Source organism: Delphinus delphis, chromosome 15, assembly GCF_949987515.2.
Source record: "Delphinus delphis chromosome 15, mDelDel1.2, whole genome shotgun sequence".
In the NCBI taxonomy this organism is placed as follows: domain Eukaryota; kingdom Metazoa; phylum Chordata; class Mammalia; order Artiodactyla; family Delphinidae; genus Delphinus; species Delphinus delphis.
Window position 1 is genome coordinate 1,478,369 of NC_082697.1, and position 15,762 is coordinate 1,494,130.

At 54.3% G+C, this 15,762-nt stretch overlaps 1 protein-coding gene across 5 annotated transcripts in view; it reads right to left on the minus strand.

The window, feature by feature from the left end:
• Nucleotides 1-1,018: 1,018 nt before the first annotated feature.
• OSBPL2 (oxysterol binding protein like 2) overlaps nucleotides 1,019-15,762 on the minus strand; it is a 43,016-nt gene continuing 28,272 nt past the window's right edge. For 3 of the 5 annotated variants that reach the window (XM_060033305.2, XM_060033301.2, XM_060033300.2), the window contains 9 exons: nucleotides 15,093-15,190; nucleotides 12,332-12,514; nucleotides 10,636-10,743; nucleotides 9,856-9,945; nucleotides 8,011-8,134; nucleotides 6,084-6,212; nucleotides 4,577-4,700; nucleotides 3,915-4,005; nucleotides 3,437-3,678 (listed from right to left, as the gene is read on the minus strand). In XM_060033305.2, the coding sequence (XP_059889288.1) occupies nucleotides 3,576-3,678; nucleotides 3,915-4,005; nucleotides 4,577-4,700; nucleotides 6,084-6,212; nucleotides 8,011-8,134; nucleotides 9,856-9,945; nucleotides 10,636-10,743; nucleotides 12,332-12,514; nucleotides 15,093-15,190 (1,050 nt within the window). In that variant the 3' untranslated portion in view covers nucleotides 3,437-3,575. Of the gene's footprint in view, nucleotides 2,023-3,436; nucleotides 3,679-3,914; nucleotides 4,006-4,576; nucleotides 4,701-6,083; nucleotides 6,213-8,010; nucleotides 8,135-9,855; nucleotides 9,946-10,635; nucleotides 10,744-12,331; nucleotides 12,515-15,092; nucleotides 15,191-15,762 lie in introns of those variants that run through there. The other 2 variants (XM_060033303.1, XM_060033302.2) reach the window with 2 other exon arrangements.

Here is a 15,762-nt window from a genome sequence, read left to right on the forward strand (position 1 = left end):
CAGGCCTCCCCAAAAATCTGAGAATGGTTGATTCTGTTTATATAGAAGAATATTGACAGTTATTACGTATTACAAAATTATAACAATAAATCCGTTTCACGACGTGTTTTCTCGCCTGACGTTCTCGTGCTGCACGGATAGGACGAACAGTGTTCGTGGGACAATGGAGGAAGGGCCCTGTCTGTGCGCTGTCACCCTCTGCAGAGACCAAGTAGCCCTTCACCAGACGTTTGGCCCAGGGTGGCTGGTTCACAAAGACGGAATGGAGCAGTGCATCCAGTTGAGGGCTGACGGTCCAGGAAACTCGTACCGAGAAATACCAAAATGGCATTTTCACTTTGCGAAGAAACCGACACTGAGGACGTACAAGGTAGGCCCAAAGATGACGTGCACTGAGGGAAACACCACTTGACGTCCTGCAGGTCTGGCGACAGGCCCTTTTGTCAGGGGACCCCAATCTTCGCACCCACTTTGGACATAGGAAGATCCTTTGGAAGATGAAGCCAGGACCAGTAGGAACTGTCTATTGACTGAACTCTCCTGCAGGGCCGATTGCTCCACACAGGACGCGAGGCTTCACGGAGCAGTGCCCTCCCCTTCTAGCGCGCAAGGGTAGACAGGAGGAGGGCTATTCTCGCTTCTGATTTTTGGAAGCTTATTAGCATTTTAAACGATGTCTTCATTCCATTGTTCTTGGTGGATACGTGAGACTTGCCAGACCTGTAGATCCCCGGCTCCGCGGGCAGCACCTTTTCCCGGGAGCAGGTGTCCTGAGAGGAAGCTTCTTGCCGGGGCGACCCGGAGGGCTGGCTGGCTCGCGGGAGATGCCCGGCCCTTCTCTCGTCCTGTTCTGATTTCCTGGCCTCAGGTCCTGACGAGGACCCAGCAAGCAGATGGCAACGCCTCCAGCTGGACAGCTCCACACTCATTGGCACAAGTGGCCGGCAGCATCGGCCCGGGCGCCCGGAGGCCATCGGCGCTGTACTGGGTTCTTCTCCCCGTGTTTCGGGAAGATCCTTCCCCGAGCCCGCATCGTCCTTGGAGACAGACTATGAAACGGAGACTGTGGCCAAGAAAACCATCGGGGCTGCTCCTCAGGGGCCCTGCCTGGGGCCACTGCCGGCTTCCGTTTCCCTGTGGAGGCTGAGAGGTCCGCCTGGCACCCTCGTTTCACCCCTTCCAGAGCCACCATGCTATATCCCGGAGGGTCCTGGCTTTCGCGGCAGCCCGGAGTGGCCGAACGCGGTGATGCCCGTGAGGGCCGGGGCCCGCTTCTCCGATGCCTTCTCACGACCGGGGCCCGCAGCCGGCCAGCCAGTGCTGGGGATGCCCTGACCCTTGACCCCGCCAGGGAGAGCAGTACCACTCCTGGCACGGACCTGTGTGGCACAGAGACCCAGGCACGGCCATTGGTCGCCAACAGCAGGTGGCCTGTTAAATCTAGCCAGCACCGGCGTGCACGTAACGTTTCTCTCTTCCATGAAACATGCTCTGAGACGTCTGTGCGGCTAACTCTCCAGTGGCTCTCCGTAAACGTGCACTGAGTCGATGGACATGTGGCTGGATCCTACCTTCAAGGGGGAGCAAAATCAAAGCGTGAAGTTCTTCGGGTAAAGTGTGCTCTACTTTCCACCCCACAAGGACGTCCTGAGTTACGAGACTGCTCGGAAAAGCACCCGGGCCCTATCTCAAAGCCACAGTCACAAACTGGGGGCCAACGACAAGGCCACCACTTTCCACACGGGCCAGACACATCGGTCGTGGGAGGTCATCCTTTAAAAAGCAAATTCCACTGAAAAACTCTTTATTAGAGAGAAACACCCAGCATCCCAGTGTGTCACGGCAGCCAAGGTTGAGGGGGCAGCTTTGGTCGGTGTTAGCATCTGTGGACACAGTGGTTAAAGGATCACGACGGCCATGCTTTGAGGTCATCGGCCGTCCTGCCCTTTGTCCTTTGACTCTTGAATCGGGTGCGAAGGAAGCAGCTACTGGGGCCACGTGGAATCTGACCTCAGGGAGGACCTAGAGATGCAAACCTTATGGTAAATTATTGGAGGTGGTGACAAATGGGTTAGTCCACGGAGGTTGTCAACCTGCCCTACACACTGTTGTCCTGAATGCGTCCTGGGTCCCCCCCACGCTCCCTGGGCAAGGAGGCCACCGCCGCCGCCTCCCGACCAGAGGCACAGGACCCCCCACATCCTAACGACCGGGTGTGTCACAATCTCCTCTCTGCATGACGTCAAGATCACATCCTCGGGGGCTTCCGTGTGTCGCTGGCGGCCCAGCTCGCGTCCCATTGAGCAAGTGTGCTGGGATTCGACCCCGATACCGCGCCTCGGGTTTCCGAAGCTACAGAACCAAGCCTTCAGAGCAACGATTTGCTTTTAAAAGTGTTTTAATTACAAACGTGATTTTGAAGCTGGGACACAAAATGCCGACACCCTCTCACTGAGAACCCACCACTGCATACAGGTGCGTGCGTGTGCGCGTGCGCATGCAGGTGTGCATCTGTGCACACCGCAGATTGTCTTCAATTCAAAGAGCTCTGCGACGACCGGTGGCGTTGGCTTCTCTACAGAAAGTAAGCAGTCACTGGTGCAGATGTGTGCAGAGATGGACACACACGGTAATGACACCACTGGAAGCAGACTGCTAGGACCCCCCGCCTCGGTGCCCCCAGAGGCGGGTCCCTCGTATTTCACACATGCAGGACAGGAGCACAGGTGCTGCAGGGACAGGCCAACTGTCGTGAGAGACTCACTCTGTGACGTGGGTGTGGCCTGCAGTGACAGGGGAGCCCTGGGGGCCAGAGGCGGGCTCCCAAACCTGTAGGGGTTGGGAGCTGTCTGGGGACTTTTTGTCAAGGTTTCTGGCCGCCCTCGGTTGTCGTGGTAATGCTTCATTTTGGACAGTGTACACGTGACGTTAATGCCTATCGTGCTCTTCAGCAAAATATTATTCAAGTGGTTTGAACTTAAATATCAAAAGTAATCTTTACATTATTGAAGACTGGCCAAAAATACAGACTCTGACAACTTTTCATTTCATTCAATCAGATGCTTTGAAAATCTTCACTTTTGCGTTACTGTATCTAGAAAGCAATTCCTGGCCGTTATAAAGCTCTTGGTGGGACTTTTTTCCAGATCCATCTTTTCCTGTTACTGGTTCAAATCTAAAATACTTTCAGAAACACTCTGCCACCGCGTTATAAGGAGGAATGTGGACCCCGTCCTGGTACTTCCTTTATTTACAACTTTTGTAATTAAGAGGGTGCTGTAAGCTACACCAGCCCCAGCTCTGGTTCAGTCACATAAAAGGGAACTGTAAAGAATTTTCCTTTTCAAACCTTAATGGAAACATGATGATCCCAAGTGAAGCTTTATGAAGAGACTGCAACAGTAGGAAAACGTTTGGCAATCCAAAGTTGGTTAGAATTAAATCCTCAACCAGGACGGAGCCACCTCCACGCACAGCCGTTAGAAAGCCGGCTTCTGCTGTGACCGGAGCTCAGAGCAGCCACTTGGTGGAGTCTAGCCTCTCGGGTCTCCGGGGCCGGGGGCCGGTCCGGTCTCTCAGTAGATGTCTGGGCAGCCTGAGAAATCCCTCTCAAAGTAGCCCCCCACGTACAGCCAGTCGGGGGTCCCAGTGTACGGGTTACTGCCTCGGTGAAACCACCTGCGACACAGAGCAGGCGGTCAGGAGGCCAGTAGACAAGACACGGCCGTTGGTCTTTTCTTCCCCCTGGGATCACGGCCCCTCTCATCAGGCACCATCACATCACACATCAGTTTACACGCAGCCCAGAGCTGCCGGCCACCATCTTATGGGACACAGGGGAGCTTCTGCTGAGCCCCGGTGGGTGTGCGGCCCCCTCCCCGCTTCCTCGCCCTCGAGGCCACCAGGCGTCTCACCTCGTCTGCCACTCGGCCTCCTCCCTGGCCCGCTCCCTCCGGGCCTCCCGCTGCTTCTCCTCCAGCCGTTCCTTCTCCTGGCTCGCCAGATCTGGGTGCAAGCACAGGGGACTGGGTCAGGGCTCAGGGTGACAGGCAGAGCTGAGGGCTGAGAGAGCAGATGCCGGAGCACCCCTCACACCCGACCCCAGATGAAAAGTCACACGTGGGTTAGCAAACCACAGACAGTAAAGGCCGTCAGCGGGAAACCAAACCCAGGCACGAGTACACAGGCGCACAGCCAGGTCCGGACGCCAGAGCAGACCCCAGTGCGGCCCAGCCTGGCAGGCAGAGGGGCCTCGGGCCTGGGTGGGCATGTGGTGGTGGTGGGGGGGGCCTCCAGCCAAGCGACTTTTAAATAACAATGTGTGCGGCTTCTGAAATGTAACCTTACTGTCTGTCGAACCTAATAAGAAAACAGGGTGCTTGCATTTTGCACGGATCCTTTTTCATTTAATTTTCCTAGTAATTCAATCTTATTTTATTTAGAGAAGAACTGGGCTGCAGCAAACTAGAAATTTTTTAACTCTTTCCCCACAGACGGTTTGAGAAGCACGATCTACAAGACGTGAAGTGTGACGCGTTCCCTTCCAGCGCCCGCCCACTCAGCCAGGGCCACGCACCCATGTTGCCGTTCTCCATGCCTCGGATGTCGGGGCGCAGCCGGCAGTCGGTGGGGGCCAGGATCTTCTCCATGCCCGTCTCCAGTTCATTGAGGCTAACCGTGAAGCTCGTGAAATTATACATCTGGAGGGGCAGCACAGAAACCATACTGTAAATGGCACTCTTCTCTGTGCACTCTTCACAGTCGGAGGACACCGACACTCTAAACCCCTTCAGAGCGGCCAAGTGTCACCGGCTCCCTGGAGACACTGCTGTCAAGGTCACCGGGGCCGGGGCTCCTTCCCTGCCCTGACACGCACTCGCCTGGGGCCCCTCCCCTCCGCCCCCACGCGGGGCACCCAGGCCCTCACCCTGATGTCCCACCCGCACATCTGCTTTCTCACATCCTGGGGGCTGGACGGGAGTCTCCGGCTCAGCTCCTCGGGGGGGGGGGCTGCTGCGCCCACGGCTCCCCAGCCTCTGCCTCCCGACAGCCCGGACCTGAGGACCCGCCTCCCACCTGGCCTCCCTCCCGCTCTGGCCCCTGAAGTCTATCTCCACAAGTGGCCAGAGGGGCCCACCTGGTCCCCTCGCTGCCCAAACAACCCCACATCACTCACAGGAGCAGTGGGGCTCGGGCCCAGCCGCTCCCCTGCCAGAAAGCAGCTGGATGGCCACGCCCCCCCACCCCGCCTCCCCCAGGTCCTGCTCCAGGTTGCCAGGGCCCAGGAGGCCCGCCCCCAGCCCATCAGGCCGGTGGCTCTGCTGTGTGGGCGGGCCTGCCCTGTCCTTGGGCTCTGCTCCCGGTGACCTGGGCCCACCCGCACCGACTCAGTAGATGCTCATTGAACCAAAGGGATGAGTGTTATTTTTAAACATGAGCTTTTTTTGCTATTACTTTATACTAGCTTGTACTCCACTAAAATTGTAACAGTGGCTGTGCGGAGGTAACGCACTGACTGACGAATGTTCTGTTGTTTCCTTTACTTTGCACCTGCTGTGCTTTGCTTACAGGATGTGACAATACAATAAAAAATCTTAGAGCATGTTGTGTATGTATTTTATATATAACTAACATATAACTGATAATATATTAAAATAAAATATAGTTTATTACATGTGTTATAGTTATAATTATTTTTACATAGTATACATTACTGTAAATATAATAAATTTATTATATTTATTATAATTAAATTATATTTAATTATAATTGTACTTATAATTTTGCATTACATTTAATAAATTTATATGTAATGCAAATCATAAGCGCAATTTTCAAAAACAAACATCAAAATGCATTTAAGCACCTAAACTGACGAGTCAGAAAAATAATCTCTCGAAACGGGTTTGGAAACCCTTCTGGTAAGACGCAGCCGGTATAGGCTCTGAGGGCTTGCAGTGTAACCCGGGTACTGTGATGTGTGCACAGAGTGCTGATGTGTCGGGGTCAGGGCTTGGAGGGCAGGGAGTCCCTCGGGTGACGGTGGACGGCTGGGGGGCCTGGCTGGGGCGGGGGGCGCGGACCTGGGCAGAGTTGGGGGGCCGGGTGTTGACCCTCCAGAGTAGCTTGCTGCCCGGAATGACCTGCACCGTCTCCTGAGCCTCCGGCACGGCGTCCACCACATCACCGTCGGCCTTCTCGGGGCAGTCGTCCTGAAAGACACAGCATCTCGGTGCTCCCAGAGCCCCTCCAGCCCCGCCCAGAGCCCCCGAGACAGCAGCCAGGCACCGCCCTCCTTGTGGGGGGTGCCCGCACAGCCTTCTGGGTGTGACTGGACGGGGCAACACCTCCTAAGGAAGCTGAGGATGCCTCTCCCAGAGGGTTATTCCCCCACGAGCTGCGCTTCTGCTCAGTTGAGACGGGGTTCGCACTTGGTGATTTCAGAGTGTTTTAGCGTTTCTAGACTGGGGATCACGTCTCAATAAAAAGGTGCAACTGCTACTTCTTTTTCAAAATCAACGGGACGAACGGGAAGAACAGGGTGGTTATTCAGGCAGCTGTGAAGCGAGACACTTAAACCGCGAGAAGCACAGCCTTGGAGGCCTCGCCACCCGCAGGCTATGTGCTTTGGTGCCCGAAGCTAAATAAAGACACAGCTCAGGGACAAGCGCCCACAAAACGCTCCCTCCTTGCGAGGCTCCCTAAGGGGCGGCAACGCCAAGCTGACGCGTTAAAACACACCACTAAGTGGAGTGAACGTTCCACTGTATGGTCTTTAAATGGAACTTCACTTTTTTTTTTTTAGTTTAAAAGAGCATTATTAGAAACGATGTCTAATAGCACCCATGAAATATCACAATATAAAAAACACTAACAGGAGACTTCCCTGGCAGTCTAGCGGTTAAGACTCTGCGCTTCCACTGCAGGGGCACAGGTTCAATCCCTGGTCAGGGAACTAAGATCCCACATGCCACATGCCACGTGGCATGGCCAAGCAAACAAACAAAAAGCACTATCGATCGCAGTGGCAGCTGAACATTTTGTTATGAACACCTTGGGTTTGGTACAGTCTAATTTATCATCTAGAAAAATGTGACACCTCTTTTGAACTATCACTTCTAGTTTTAAGCTCAAGAAGAACTAGTCTTAAGAAAATCTGTATTCCAGGGCTTCCCTGGTGGCGCAGTGGTTGAGAATCTGCCTGCCAATGCAGGGGACACGGGTTCGAGCCCTGGTCCGGGAAGATCCCACATGCCGCGGAGCAACTAGGCCCGTGCGCCACAACTACTGAGCCTGCGCGTCTGGAGCCTGTGCTCCACAACAAGAGAGGCCGCGATAGTGAGAGGCCCGCACACCGCAATGAAGAGTGGCCCCCGCTTGCCGCAACTAGAGAAAGCCCTCCCACAGAAACGAAGACCCAACACAGCAAAAATAAATAAATTATAAAAAAAGAAAATCAGTATTCCAAAGTTCCAAGGGGAAAGTATCCTTGTGAAAACTTTCCAAATATTGGGTATGTTACCTGGTACTCAGAACTAGAAACGCAGAAGTGACATCCACTTGCTCGTTTAATGGGTCTAAGCTCACAAGGTGCAGGGAAACAGGAGGTTTACGAGGAAGTATCCAGAAGAGGGACTTCCCTGGCGGTCCAGTGGTCTAAGACCCTGTGCTCCCACTGCAGGGGCCCGGGTTCAATCCCTGGTCGGGGAACTAGATCCCGCGTGCCTCGCAGTGTGGCCACAAAAAGAGAGAAGTATCCAGAGGAAAATGGAGGTGTCCTCTGCTTCCGCCAGGCTCGGGCGGGTAGAGGCGCAACTGGGACACAGGTGGACTCCGCCCCCGTCCAGAATCAGAAGACAAGCAGCTTTGCTTGAGAGACAGGTTCTGTGATTCACCCTCTGCAGCCGGGGCCACAAAGGCGCTGTGTCCTCCGCAAGCGGCAGGCCCGGCCAGGCTCCACCCCTCCCACCCCCCCCACCCCCGCGGGGGACGCCGCACGGAGCCACTCACCAGCTTTGTCTTCCGCAGGGGATCGGTTCTCCTCTCCTGCTTCTTAAAGGACTCGTACGCAGCGGGGTCCAGGCCCCACAAACACTCCGTCCATTTGCCATAGATCATAAAGAGTTTCTTTTTGCTGTAGTCAAACGGAATTTTTTAAAACCAAGTTCCCAGTTAACAATTATAAACCGTTCATCTAAACGTGCAGCACCTTAACTGTGACCATGGAGCAAATTCTCGTTCTGGCATGTCTTCTTATAAATTTTAGGGATGTTGCTGGGTGTAAATGCAAAGATGAAAAGTTTCATTTTAGCATCTCTTACTCGTGGCTTTTGAGACTAACTATTCACATTCCTTCACAAAAGCAGAAAAGAGAAAATGAAGGTACAAAAGCCTGAAGGGCGAAAGACGGGCCGCAGGAGACGAGATGATGTGAGAACAAGCGTTCGACGTTATTACATTTAACACCCTACGCGCCCGATTGTTATTTTTGAAATACATTACATTTTTATGTACTGTGTGTCCTGCAGCCCTTTTTCTATAAACCACATAAACAACCCTCCCCACGTTCAGCTGATGTGGTCTCTGCTTTATCTTTGTAACCTCAAGTCAGATACCCCGTCACTGTCTGCCCACATCTTTCATTTCGTAATAACCTCGACAGATCTTTCCAGATCAGCCACCAGAGCTCTCTGCCTGATTCCAAAGGAACAGCGCCAACCGTGTTGGGCCCTTGTTTTTCTTTCTCACGTCTCCCTCGGGGGAGAGCATACAGTTGGCCACGCGCTCCCTGGAAAGGCTGCCCCGCCCGCCACGGGATGTGCTGGGAGGGCCAGCGGGCAGGGACACGTGGCCAGACCTCACTCGGCAGAGAGCCTGGCAGACACTCTCTGTCTCCAAGAGACGTAGCATTAGGAAAGAGCATCGAATGTAGGGCGGAACACCAGAAACTCAGAACAGGACTGGCATGGCTCACTGAGTGCCGGTGGGCGTCTGCTCCCGCAGCCTGCTTCTGTGGATGCGCTGGCCACAGGGCGGGCCAGTGCTATTCCCACTAACAGGAATGCTGCCCCGTGAAGTCCACACACCAGGTCCTAGCTTACTTCAAGGGGCGAAGTGGTCGGAGTCTTACGTCTAAAGGTATTTTAAGGAATGAGAGCAGGTGATTTCTGGTACCCAGTAGAGTGGGATGGAACCAAAGCACCCACTGCTCTACACTGGAAGCTTCCTTCTACTCGGCAACGTGTGCATTTCAGGAGCTGGAAGGGCTCTGATGGCCCTTATACAGCCCAAGTTACTTATTGGAAAAAAGAGAGAGAAATTGAGACCCAACACATAACGTGGGGGACCGCCCCCAATTTGTTAAAATCACTAGTGGCCATTTCTCTGCTCACAAAAACTTTAAAAGTCCCAAATTTCCAAATTGGAATGCACGAGTCACATGAGAACGATGCTCACGAGCTCGGGTTTGGGTTTCGCCTGACAACCATTACGGACGCCAGGAGAGGGAAGGAAACACATGGTCAAATTCTAAAATCTCAGTCCTGTTTGCACAACTGCAGTTTTATCTCTCAGTGAAAATGCTGAACTTTCTCACATCCATTTTATCAAAAGAAAACAGAGCCAGATCTTTTACCCTCAAAGAAGGGGAAGCTGGGCTCCATCAGTCACCACCCTGAACGGTGCACTTAAAATTCATCATTATCTCCTTCTGTGCTCCGTAGTGAAATGCTTTTTCTAAACAAGAAAGAGTCATAACTCGTCCTCCCTGGCAGATGTCACCGGCACAACTATGTCTTTTGCAGAGACACACACGCCGTCCAGGCACCCTGTGGCCCAACCCACACGCGGACCTACTTTTTGTCTTGAATGTACCCTTCCACTTTGTGAAGTTCTTTTCCAAACAATCCACACGGTTTAAAGTGAAGTACACACTTATCTCCAGTTCTGCAGGGAAAACAAACACAGGCTTCTGTTGTAGACATGAAACATCCAGGAAAGAGAGAGAGAGAAAAGAGGGAGGGAGGGTGGGAGAGAGTGGGCAGACGGAGGCTGCCCAGGGCGGGGCAGCATCAGGACCAGTGGACAGCACAGGGGTCTTTCCGGGGGATGGAAAGCTTCGAGCACTTCCTTGTGCCGATGGTTGCACAACTCAGTAGATTTACTAAAAACCATGTAAGCGTCCACTTTTCCTGGTGGATTTCATGACATGTAAATTACATCTTAACAGACATAACAAAGCCAACCAGCCAGGAACCCCTAGAAGGTCTGACAGACTGGACAGTGGACAAGACTTGAGAACAGTCGCTCTGCTTTCATCAGGGAATCACACCATTCTTCAGTGCAGTTTAGAATTTCAAAATAAATTCACTATTGTGACTAAAAACAAAGAAATATCAACACAGAGCAGTAATGATGACTTCGATCAGTGCCAACCAGAATCAGATCCAACCACCACCACGTGTGGGGCCTCCCAGCCAGTGAGGCCCGTCTGGAGGCCGAGGGGCATGGGGGACCAGGGAGGGGCCCGGAGAAGCCGACAGCAGCGTGCAACCACGGGCTGAGTGCCAGCTGGTGCTCTGGCTGCTGCACCGCCACCCTGGCTTTGACCGCTGCACGACTGTCGGGGGCCATTACCTGTGGTTTACAATCTCCACCGTCCCGTACTGCTCTATCCAGAGTTTCCCGATAATCACGTTGTGGACACAGCAGGTAGGGTTGGTCCACGTGTAGGCTTCATTATGTCTGAAAGACGCCAGAGAACAGCAAGTCAGAGGCCAGCGAAGCAAAGACGCTGTGCGACCTCAAAAGCAAAACACCAGACAGAATCAAACCGTAATTGACTTAAAACCTGCAGAGGAACAGAACACCGCTTTGAACTCCCTGAACAGGGGCGACTTCTTTAGCATTCGTTTGAAATGTCCTTCTTCTCTCCTTTGTAGCAGCAAAAAAGCTTTCTACTTAAATGTCAGGACAAGTTAATAAGCAAGAAAAGGCTGAGACAAAGGCAAGAGGTTTCCTGTGAAGCCCTCAACAGCACAGCCCCTCCACCCCAGCCTGCAGGAACCGCGAGGTCCCCAGCGCGTGGCCCTGGCCATTTGGGGACCTGCGTGTGGACCCCACAAACGGGTGCTGAGCAGATGTGGCCAGACGTGTGTCTCAAGGGAGGCTGCCTCAAAGAGCCACAATTCAGGGCAAAAACCAGCTCAAAGCACAAGCATTTCGTGATGACTATTTGGAATTCCTTGCATTTCCCAGGAACCCCAAGGTGTTAATTGACAAGGTTTGTGACCTCTCACTTCCCCGTGCCTCACCCGAGAAAGCCAAGAGCTCGGGACAGACGGGACAGGCGCCCTCCCCGTGCCTGGGTGACCTCATCTGCCCCGAGGTGCAGGGGTTGGGGGGTGGGTACTGGGAAGACCACGCTCCTCCAGCCCGGCGGGGCCACAGGAAGTGCAATGACATCAGAAGCTTCCCATGGGGGCTACGGTTAGCGAGGCTCACACCCCAGGGAGCCGGCTGCGCCCCTCGGCCTGGACCGCCCGCGATGGGTCTGCAGCGCCAGGCGGTTGCTAGAGACTCAGTTTCTGCTTTGAGGGCCTTTGATCACCACCGGATTGGGCACGCTTAGATTTAGATTTAACAGTGCTCGGGCGTCCTGGAAGACGGCCCCTTCCTTCTCACCTCCTGGTGGTCAAGCCCAGCCTCCCACCCTGCACACTCAACCACGGCTGGTCTGCGTGGCCAGCAGCACGTGCACATAGGGCTGTGTTCACTTCCGAGGTCAGGTCACAGAAGACACTGCAGGTTCTGTCCCGGTGGTGGTCTGCCCACCACCCCGGGCCCCAGCTCTGGGGGATGCCAGTGCCTCGTCTGCACAGCCGTACAGAGCAGAGGGTGGCAAGGAAGCGAGGGCCCCTGCCAGCTGCCGGCACAGTGAACGCAGGGGCAGAGGCTCCTCCCACCTGTCTTCAGGAGGCCTCCCGCTGCGCCCGCACAGAACCCCGGCAGAGCCACCCACGATGCCCCTGCCCTCCAGCCCCCAGACACCGGGGGAGGACAGTGCCGTTTCACACTGCTGAGCTGGGGCTGTCATGCAGCAGGAGGTGATGACCGCAGAGATCAGGGGAGAGAAGACGGGACCCAACACGGTCAAATGTGAGGAGGACCCCCAGGAACAGCCAGCCCGACGAGGTCTCCAGCCTCCCTAGAGCAAGTCCCTGCCGCTGGAAAGGCTCCCGGCCCGCAGAACACGCAGGATCCCTCCACCAGAAGGACGTCTTCGTCCTAAATGGAAACGGATTTCCCTTTGGATGCACGGCCGCCCACTCACTTGAGAAGCTCCAGCGTGATGGTGCCACGCGGCTCCGCCTCCACGCTCTTCCCCCAGAACTTGAGCTTCGGGTAGATGGAGCCGTGAAACAGGAAGTCCTGATGGAGGCCCTCCGAGTAAAATGCACTGATGGGGGGGTGGTGGCTGACCTGTTCGGATATGAATCTGAACCCTAAGTCTTCCCTGGGAACAAAACAAGGAAAAGAAAGGAGGGGGCAGGAGGGACAGTCAAAGGGCCGCATCAGTGACAACAAAGCCCAGAAAGGTCAGCCCAACCCGCTCTCAGCGGGCCTGCAGCTCAGCGCTTGTGGCGCTGCAGGACCGCATGGCCACCCGGCCTCCACGTCTGGAAGGGGCGCTGGGATAAGGGGACCACGCGTGCTGTCACACGTGGCAGAAATATCCGACACGGCTCCCTGACGTCACACTTGGCCTAACACTGACCACACGCAGAGCACACGCACACGCACAGCACACGCACAGCACACACAGCACACGCACACGCGCTGTGCCTCCAGGGCCAAAGTCAGTACCACGCAGAACAAGCGACAGTGCAGAGAGGCCTCCCGCCCTGCACGCAGGTGCACAAGGAGCTCTCAGAACCAGTGAACTCAGAGAACTGACAGCAAACTGTCACCTTAGTCCTCGAGGGATGCCCACTGCCCAGTAAACCCAGAGTAGGACTTTCCAGCCTCCTTTCAAGGCTCCTGGCATTTCTGTGATGAAATGTCCTATGCCCCAAGATATTCCTGGCCAGGAAATAGGATTTTTAGTACACTCTCTTTTTCAATAAAAATGTCAGTTTTTAATTGTTCCAGAACCCTGAATACACCTACAGCTGTAGTCATTAACAATTATAAAAGCACAACCACATAATTACTAACTTAACTGGAATCAGAATTTCCAATCATTACAAAGGAAGGAAAGTTGAAAAATTAGATTTTAAAAAGGTTGCCTACCAAGGTATGTAATTTACAAAATGAATACTTGTCTAAGAAAAGGAAGTGTTATTTTTAGTTATCCAGGAGCAATCTCTAAGGATGAGAAGACACTGGTGAATGGCCAGGCTCAGTTATGTTGTCCCCCAAACAGGAAGACGGCTCCGTCTCACACGTGTGGCATGCGGCAGACACCGTAAGCGTGACCTAGAAGTTAAGGCCCGACACACAGTTAAGAGAGAATGTCAGTGTTTCCCATCAGCCTGTGAAACTATAGTTCAACCCCTGAACTACGTTCATGAAAAAGATGAACAGGGCTTCCCTGGTGGCGCAGCGGTTGAGAGTCCGCCTGCCGATGCAGGGGACACTGGTTCGTGCCCCGGTCCGGGAAGATCCCACATGCCGCGGAGCGGCTGGGCCCGTGAACCATGGCCGCGAGCCTGCGCATCCGGAGCCTGTGCTCCGCAACGGGAGAGGCTGCAGCAGTGGGAGGCCCGCGTACCGCAAAAAAAAAAAAAAAAAGATGAACAATGAGGGGTGTCACTCTGTATCCAGCATCTTGGGGGGTTCGTACGCTTTTAATCCATCTGCTTACTTTCCTTTGTCTGCAACTTTTATCATATTACGCTTTAATTTTTCTTTTCAGATATTTCGATGATGCTTTTAATAAACAAAAATGCTCATACTAATCTGACAGCTACACAAGGTCAGAATCCCGAACCCTGGACTAAGCAAACTAACCGGAGGGAGGAAGCCTTTGCTCGAGAGAAACATCTAAGAAAGGAGGAAACTCGACATGAATTCAAGACAGAAGTGTCCCCTTAAGAGTGACCCTCGGGGCAAGCCTTTCCCTTGCCTGGGTCTCAGCTTCCTCGCTTCTAAAAGGAAAGGGCTGTGCCTTATGGCCCCGCCTGCTGTGAGATGCCACAGCCCAAGGTCACGTGCGGAACCCCTGTCATTTACAAAGCGCCCCAGCAGCACACACCACGCTTTCTCCCAACTCGTCCAGCTTTCTCAAGGGCAATGAGATGTGGAGAATGGCTTCTCCACCGCTCAGTGCCAGCCGACCTCTAAGCCACACTAAAAACCCAGGGGGAATTCCCACTCTAGCAGCGTGTGGAGAAGGGGTCGCTGCTGAGCCATCCAGGACAAGCCAGAAACAGTGGAATTTGAAACTGACGTGAATGTTGCTTTCCCAACCTGGGAAGTGACGTGTGGGCAGGTGTGTGCAAGCCGCCCGCATCGCTAAGATGACAATTCCTCCCCAAATGGTCGGAAACCAGTGCAGATACACACACTCCCACCCACTCGCTTACACTCTACAAACCTGAAGAGTGCCCATTCTAAGCTGTCCAACATCCCCAAATCCCACCATCATTTACTCTCCATTGGAAAAACTCAACCATTAATAACATATATGCAATAAAGGACCCAAGAACCAGAAGTGTGTGGTTCTTTGAATCCAAGATGCATCGGTCACACAACACGCCACTGGTTGTATAAAGATGCTGCAATTTAAACCACACCTCGCAGGAACGCCCCAACACGAGCACCCAGCAATCCGACACCCCGCGCCGCACGCTCCCGGGCACCCCCCCTCCGTCCCTGAGCCTAACGCGCTCTTCCGTTTGCAACTCGGCTTTTTCACCAGGCTTCTGTTATGTCATGAACACAACAGCTCTCGTACGGGCACCATCTTCCCGCCTGCAGTAAACCCCTCAATTCCATCAGCCTGGAGAAATCCATGCTGGACAAGGAACCCCCCCTGTCCGTCGCCAGAAGCACCTCACGCACGAGACGGTCACGAGGGCCTGTCCCCTTACCTGGTTAACTCGTACGTTTCCCCCAGGAGCGGATTGAACGGCTTGCCGGTCCTCTCCCACTGGGAAGCCACAGCCGAAACCGCAAAGGCCGCTACAGACTGGAAACAACCACAGGCTGGTGAGGGGCGGCTGTCCATCAGGTGTGGGAGCCGGGGCGGTGAGGGCGCCCCGCTCACTCGCTCCCGGGTGCCTTTTCAGTCTCCCACTTGTCACACGTTTGAAACCGCAGAACTTCCGGGGAAATGCTGCTTATCACCCGCCACTTCCTCACAGCCACGGAAAGCAGGAACTCTGCCGCCTTCTACCCCCAGCCCGGGCCTACCTCGCAGGCCCTGTCCATCACACACACGTGCGCACACACATGTGCGCACACACACACTCACGTGGGGTGATGGTGCTGAAAGGGCCCAAGAGGAGCCGAGTGCCGGCGCCACTACCCGCTGCAGCCCTGCAGCCCCGACCACCAGGCAGCCGAGACCACGCCCGCGCGGAACGTGCCCACGACAAATGCCTTGGCCTTGGGGCAGGACAGCACCCCAACATCCATGCAAGCTGCACTGGCCCTTCTCCCAGGTGTCCCACTGCTGAGGTGCCTGGGTCCCTGCCACCACATGGCCAAGCTGATGGCGTCACATTCATTAGAAGCGACGGTCCGCACGCAGCCGAGCTG